The 6,581-nt window shown below is 37.9% G+C and overlaps 1 protein-coding gene across 1 annotated transcript; it reads right to left on the bottom strand.

Annotated features, from left to right (window-relative positions):
- Positions 1 to 2,307: 2,307 nt before the first annotated feature.
- LOC118437817 lies at positions 2,308 to 5,717 on the bottom strand. The gene is made up of 6 exons (XM_035857207.1): positions 5,625 to 5,717; positions 5,013 to 5,153; positions 4,913 to 4,947; positions 4,211 to 4,444; positions 3,293 to 3,462; positions 2,308 to 2,531 (listed from the first exon to the last, which is right to left on the bottom strand). Exons 1-6 carry the CDS (start codon positions 5,686 to 5,688, stop codon positions 2,498 to 2,500), a joined length of 678 nt encoding a protein of 225 aa, XP_035713100.1. The 5' UTR covers positions 5,689 to 5,717; the 3' UTR covers positions 2,308 to 2,497.
- Between the last annotated feature and the right edge of the window lie 864 nt (positions 5,718 to 6,581).

The raw sequence follows: 6,581 nt of genomic DNA on the forward strand, positions 1-6,581 counted from the left end.
CTGGGCAGCTGTCGTTCCCACGAACATGGTTTTGTTCCTTCTTTCCTCCATCGGCATTCTCCTCTGGGCCAATTTCTCCAAGACCAATGTGCCTTCCATTAGTACCATAATGAATGGTACTATGATGGCGCTGTTCGGCACATTTCTCTCCCTCTTCCACACTTTGACGGGCTTTGGGGCAATGCGATGGATGGAGGAATGTACGTATACAGGAAACCAGCTGGCAAAGGACCGCAATGATTTGATTAGAGGTAAGGTAAATAGCTTTTCAAGGCTAGATTGTATCCAACTGGATTACATTTTCATGTACTGTCCAAAAAGTGTGTGCAGAGCAAAAAGGCAGGGAGTGCCCTTTTTGGTTACTTTGCCCCACAAAACTGGGTGCCTTTTTTGCCTTTTTGTTCCTTTGCTAATTGGGGCAGATAAGACGCAAACCTTGAGATAAAATTAAAGTGAAAGTTGTTTATTGCGATTTTTATACTTTTCCCAAATATAATCTTTAACCTAAAATTCGACTAATTAAGCTGACGATGTCAGCTGATGACGATGTAAAAAAACCCTAAAAATATACATAGGTACATATATAGAAATGTATTCAACCAATTTGAAGTATCGAGGATAGCCAGAACTCTACAATACTATTTCGAAAACATTAATACTTATATAGTATATTCTTTAATTTCTTTAATACGTCGTAAACTACAATAAATCGGGTTCAAACGTCAAAAATCGAGAAAAAGGCATGGAACAGGCAAAAGGGCATCAAAAGGCAAAAAGCGTTGAAAAAGCAAAAAGGCATGAAGATGCAGCAAAAGGCTGCCTTTTGCACATACCTTCCAAAACTACAACTGTATAATAGTTACCGAGTCAGGCATGTAGCAATCTTCAATTTGACATCTTACTTTTCATTTAGTGAAATCATCAACTCCCGGAACAATTCTATTACCACGGTCCAAAACCCGGCTCCGTCTCGAGATAAAATTCCTCCAACAAATCATGCTTCAAGTATCCTTAACTCCCTTCATAATAATACCTGTCCTCCTCTTCACGGGTATGGATAACCCCAACATCCTCTACAAGATCATCCTTACCGCTACCAAAACCCAGGCTACCCTTCCCTTAAACCTACTCTCCTGGGCCGATGCTTCAATATCTTCTTCTGTGCATTCGAAGGTTTCCGAATGATTGGCTGTGTCGGTGTCATTCTTTTTATGCGCATCCTGGCCTACGTTTCGTACCTGAACGAGCTCTCTAACCTCCTCAAGTGCAAGAAACGTTCTAAATTTACCGATTACAAAGACGTCCTTCGTTTCTACGATAGGATTCGGCTAAGTTTTAAGCATGAGCATGAAATGATAAGTAACTTCTCAGCACTCGTCCTATTCACCATGTTTACTGTGTTGTTAACCAATAATTTTATCTGTTTAAAAATGCATCACGTCTTCCCACCGCACTTTTTCGCTTTTTTCCCGACAACAAACCTGACCGCGTATGGGGTTTTGCACCTAGGATTTTACGCCGTTCTTTTAGCGACGAATAAATCCGCGGGAGTGCTGGCGGAAATAGGAGGAAAGCTTGCTTCCTCAGTGAGGATTCGGATAAGGAGAAAGTGGTTGCAAAGAAGGATGAAGTCGGTGAATAAGTTGCAAGTTCCGGTGGGAATTGGAAATGTGGTATTGTTTCACTTTAGCAAGGATACGAGGACCACGTTCTACTTGTTATTGTTGGATAATACTATTAATCTTTTATTATCAGTATATTTATAAGATAAGATTTATTGAATTAGCCTTTTAAAGGCATTTTCGGGCCCGTGAAGGTAAAATTAGTATATCTAGTTTTACTATTGAGCTAAGGAAAGTTCTAATGCTGATTTCCATTGGGGTAAGAGTTGTGTGAACTCTAGACAAACTAATAAAAACTTGACAGTAGTGACACATAAATTTACACATTGATTTTAGCCGAAAAGTCTATGTAGAAGCAATGGCTTCTCGATAATTTGCGTAAGATCAAAGTGTAGTATCTGCTCTTATCATTCCACTTATAAATAGGGTATTGATTTTATCAACGGATAAATTCGGGTTTACGTATGTTGGTAAATGAAACACTCGATTTGTACTACAAATTCGAATATGAAATAAAATTAAGATAATTCTAATGAACAAATTTTATGGAAAGCTATTTGAGCATAAATTAGGAATTTTAACATGGTAGAGACAAGCGATCTTTGACCCTTTCCCGCGTTACGAATTTTATGAACGTTGCTTTTTGGAATATGAGAATGATTTGAAAAACCGGGACATGACTAAATCTATTAAACTTCTTTATTTTTTAGACATTTCTGCGAACTTTTCTCAATTAAGGAAAATTCCCACATTGACAGCATTTTCCCACTAAACTACAACCAATAAACTACCCGTCTGGGCGTAAAATTCGTCAACTGTTTCTCCTTTTTCCACAGAGTGAGCCCATCCTGAAGGAAATATTTATCAAAGATCTCTCACGCTCGTCCGTGATCGCTCACTTGCAGGAGTCTATGTAATACGTAGGTCGCACTGTTATAAATGGTAGACTAAATCATGCGACACAGGGTTGCGCATGGGTTTTAAAAGAACATCAATCTTGCAAGGTTTTTCCATGCTTTGTGCCTTTTACATAACACCCCATCATAGCATAGCATAGCATTTAACATAGGTATACCTTGCAAAAAGCAGTAAAAACACGAAAATGCATGGACCTCCCTACTCTCAATCCACGCTGGATTCACCTTTTACAGAAATTGAGGATTTTTAGAAAATACGCCACCGTCAGTCTCAGAAGAATTTTGCTTATGCTGAGGGGAAATTTGAGAATTTGACTGACAGTGACGTACTTTCTCAAAATTCTCAAGTTCTTTAAAAGTTCAATCCTGCGTGGATTTACAAATCAAATACTCAAAAACACTTTTTGGGATGTATGTACCCCTCGTTCTAAGCTTTCCATCCACCCAAAAAAGCTTTGGGGCGGGCACGTCGACGTCAAAAAAAGGCGTCCAGGCACGAGGTCCAAGAAATATATTTGCCGAGTCAGCCGAATTATCCTATTATTTAACACCAATTTATTTTATTTTGACGTTCAAATTATTCAATTCAAGATAAACTGGTGTTAAATAATAGGATACTTCGGCTTACTCAGCTAATAAATATACTTCGTGGACGTCGTGCCTGGACGCCTTTTTTGACGTCGACGTGCCCGCCCCAAAGCTCTTTTGGGTGGATGGAAAGTTTGAAACGAGTAGTAATCACTAATATCTCACCTATCGCCCAACTCGTGAACTCGCTCTTGATCAAACGACTTGGGAAATCCGATCCCTAAAGCCACCTGGTTTCTATAGTTTCCCACCAGGATGGATTCGAAATGGATGGCCGCCCTAACATGTGGCGATAAGGTGGGTTCGTTGAAAATGGCAAGTCCAAGATCAGTTTTCTGAATTGCAAAAATTTCAGTTATTTTCACAACAACGTTTTCCATGCACAAAAATATTCATTAAAATTTGTGTTACTGGGACTCTTGCAGATGTGGTTTAGGGTCAGTACAGACTTTTGAGAAAAATATAAATCTTTTACTATATGGAACCTTGTACATATTTGTATTGTAAAATTCATTATTTTAACATAATTACGCAATGAATAATTCATTATGAATTAAGTTAATTCAATTAACTTTATTTTACTAGAATAGAATTTTAAAAACGTACGTAGATAACTCTTTTTGGTAGTAAAAAATATTTGAAAATAAATTTTGAAAAACATCTGTACACGCTAACACGGGGTTAGTTTAACCTGTTAACATGAGAAATCAACTGTCTACACTTTTCACAAAACTAAAAAAAAATTAGCAAATTTTCCTTCACTTCCAAATCAAATCAAGGTTGCAGCACAGGATGAACTTGTACTCACACTACCCCGGGGTAGTACCCCCACCCTATCCACATGCGGTATCTGCCAAGCTTACAAAGCTGTTAGGTAAAACGGATCTGGGACGAAAAATTAGGGTTCCGCAAACAATGAGACAAAGCCTTCCACAAATAATTGTTGAACAATTCCTAAACCGACCTACCTAAATAATCTCGTAAACGTCGAAAGTTGATTAGACGTGAGGTTAATTCGTGATTTAAAATTCACTAAACTGCTTTGTTTTGGGTTAATTTAGTGGAAAAAAATAATCCTCATACGTTTCCCGCTAGGTGATGCATGACCGAGTTATTCGTCCAAGTTCCGGATTTAAACTGCCCAACCGAAGTGGCCTCCGTGATTGTGCAATTGTCCAGAAACTTTCCGCCCTCGTCCGCACTGCGCAAGGGGTCGACCAAGATCCCGGAATAGCAGGGACTGTGGCGGCAGGACGACTTGGCCACCGCCTTCTTAGAAGAGAGGCACGACGCGTTCGAAATTACCCAGGGATGGTCCTGTCATGTAAGGACATATTTAAATGAATCTTACACATAACTTGTAATATTTACTAAATTAAATGGGAATTTGAAATATATGCTCAATGCCATTAAATGGCGTGAGGCATTTAATCTTGACTTGATTTAAACTTGGTGAAAAGTTGACACGAGAAAATCGCCGGGTTTCAATTACAAAAAACCAAATTGACCCGGGCATAGGGAAAAAGGATTTTTACCACCCACCCAAAATAGTTTTTAAAATGGAAAAAAAGGAAGAAATGGGAATAACTGTGGTCTGGGGCCATCCTAAATGACTTGTTTAAAGCTTTTCAAAATTGACTTCATATTCTCCATCAAAGTCTGAGACAATAAGTTGGTAATACGGTTAAATTCGAGAAATTCCTAAAATTAACATAGGAAAATTAACGATAATTGGCAAGTGTCACTATTGGTAAGGTCGATTGATATTGACAGATACGTAATTACTTCAATGGTAGAAATCCGTTTGATTTGCACGATATCTGCAAGCCATAAAGTCAAGATCATTTATTTATTAACGTCTCCAACAAAATGTCGCCTCACCCACCTCGGCAATGGAGGTCCCATCGAATCATCACAGGGGCCTTGTTGGGCGGACAACGGCAGACCCCTTCGGAACAAAACACTTCATGGTTGGGACATATTGATGTGGAATTACAAGTGGCCAAATAGTCGGCATGGGATCCCACTAGCGAGTACAAGTCAATAATTAAGTAATTCATAATTAAGTAACTAAGTATTGTAATTCAAGATACATAATTTAAACTATAAGACGCGGATGGTTTTTTCTAATCAATTTATCAGTGGTTTATCAATTTTTGTATTTTCTGCAGCGCCATTGAGAGTAGATACAGATTTTGTAGTACTGCATGTACTTAGACTTATACATACATACATACAACATAAACGTAGTGAATTGCATTACGTAATGTAATGCACTCAATTTTGTTACCTATACGAAATGTTTTTAACAACACAAAAAGGTTATTAATGCTTCATCGACTTGTACAAGTTACGTGAAAACATTTAGCTGGATAAATAAAATACCATAAAATTATTTGCCAAAATATGTAAGCCATTCGCCCACCAAACAACTCCGCTATTCGAGATTTGTGTACCATGAACCGCCCAGTTCCTCACTGGAAATTGAATTAAATACCTGTGGAGGACACGGCGAGGACTGCAGTTATGCTGGCAATTAATACACCAACAATTTTCAACATTGTTCGAAAAGACAGGAACACTTTTGAGACCTTTCTCGATGACTACTGACTTGCACATTTTCTCTTCCATAATTGAATATCAGTCAGGTTCGTGTTTAGCTAGCAAATAAAATAGTTCTGAGATTGAACTGAGAGATATTTCCATTCCAAAATCCATCATCAGTTATTGTCCTTTTTAAGTTGCGTGGTCCACGAAAATAATGTATACTCACAGATTTTCTCATTTTTATTTCCTGTCACGATATTTTCAATTTTTGGCAATAGGAAGTGAAATATAATACCTATTATATCATCAGATGGATTAAAATTCCATGCCTAATAAATGCATATCATCACTAATGTGTGCTTCATGTATTTGATTTGATTAAAGTCGAATTGTTATTACAATTGAAGAAAGGAGACTTAGAAATATTGTTTTTGTAAAGTCCAAATTCATATAAGTAACTAAAGGGCATCCCAAAAGTAAGGTGCAACTCGGTCAACCATTGATTTTAAGGGTACGGGCGGGAAAAAATTGATCAGAGATAAGTCATATTTTAGGTAATGTCATGTAGATTAAGAAAACTGATTTCAGATTTCATCAAAAAATCTTGTCTATGCATTACACGAGCCGGAATTCAAAAATTCGGAAGTGTCGATTTTCACTCGCACGAAAATTCGTATCGGCGTGATTAGAAAAAGACGATTGATTACGTCGCCAGGCAAGGAAAACGTAGATTCGTTGTCGACCTAATAATTACAAGATGTGGGCTTGCCGGTGACATGAATTGCAAAAAAATATCAAGTCAGACGGTTATCCAGTCGACTAAAAGAAATATCGAGAAAATTAGGATGTTCTCAAAGAAGCGTCCCGCATTTCCATGATTGCCGTATCCACAACACAAAAGATATCG

This window comes from Folsomia candida, unplaced genomic scaffold (genome assembly GCF_002217175.1).
Source record: "Folsomia candida strain VU population unplaced genomic scaffold, ASM221717v1 Fcan01_Sc016, whole genome shotgun sequence".
Classification (NCBI taxonomy): domain Eukaryota; kingdom Metazoa; phylum Arthropoda; class Collembola; order Entomobryomorpha; family Isotomidae; genus Folsomia; species Folsomia candida.

Excerpts from the sequence above, each read along its gene's own strand:
- LOC118437817 (XM_035857207.1), bottom strand. The coding sequence starts at position 5,688 with ATGTTGAAAATTGTTGGTGTATTAATTGCCAGCATAACTGCAGTCCTC. Across the intron at positions 4,445-4,912 it reads AACGGATTTCTACCATTGAA|GACCATCCCTGGGTAATTTC; the intron begins GTAATTACGTAT and ends CTTACATGACAG. Across the intron at positions 3,463-4,210 it reads TGCATCACCTAGCGGGAAAC|AAAACTGATCTTGGACTTGC; the intron begins GTATGAGGATTA and ends TTTGCAATTCAG.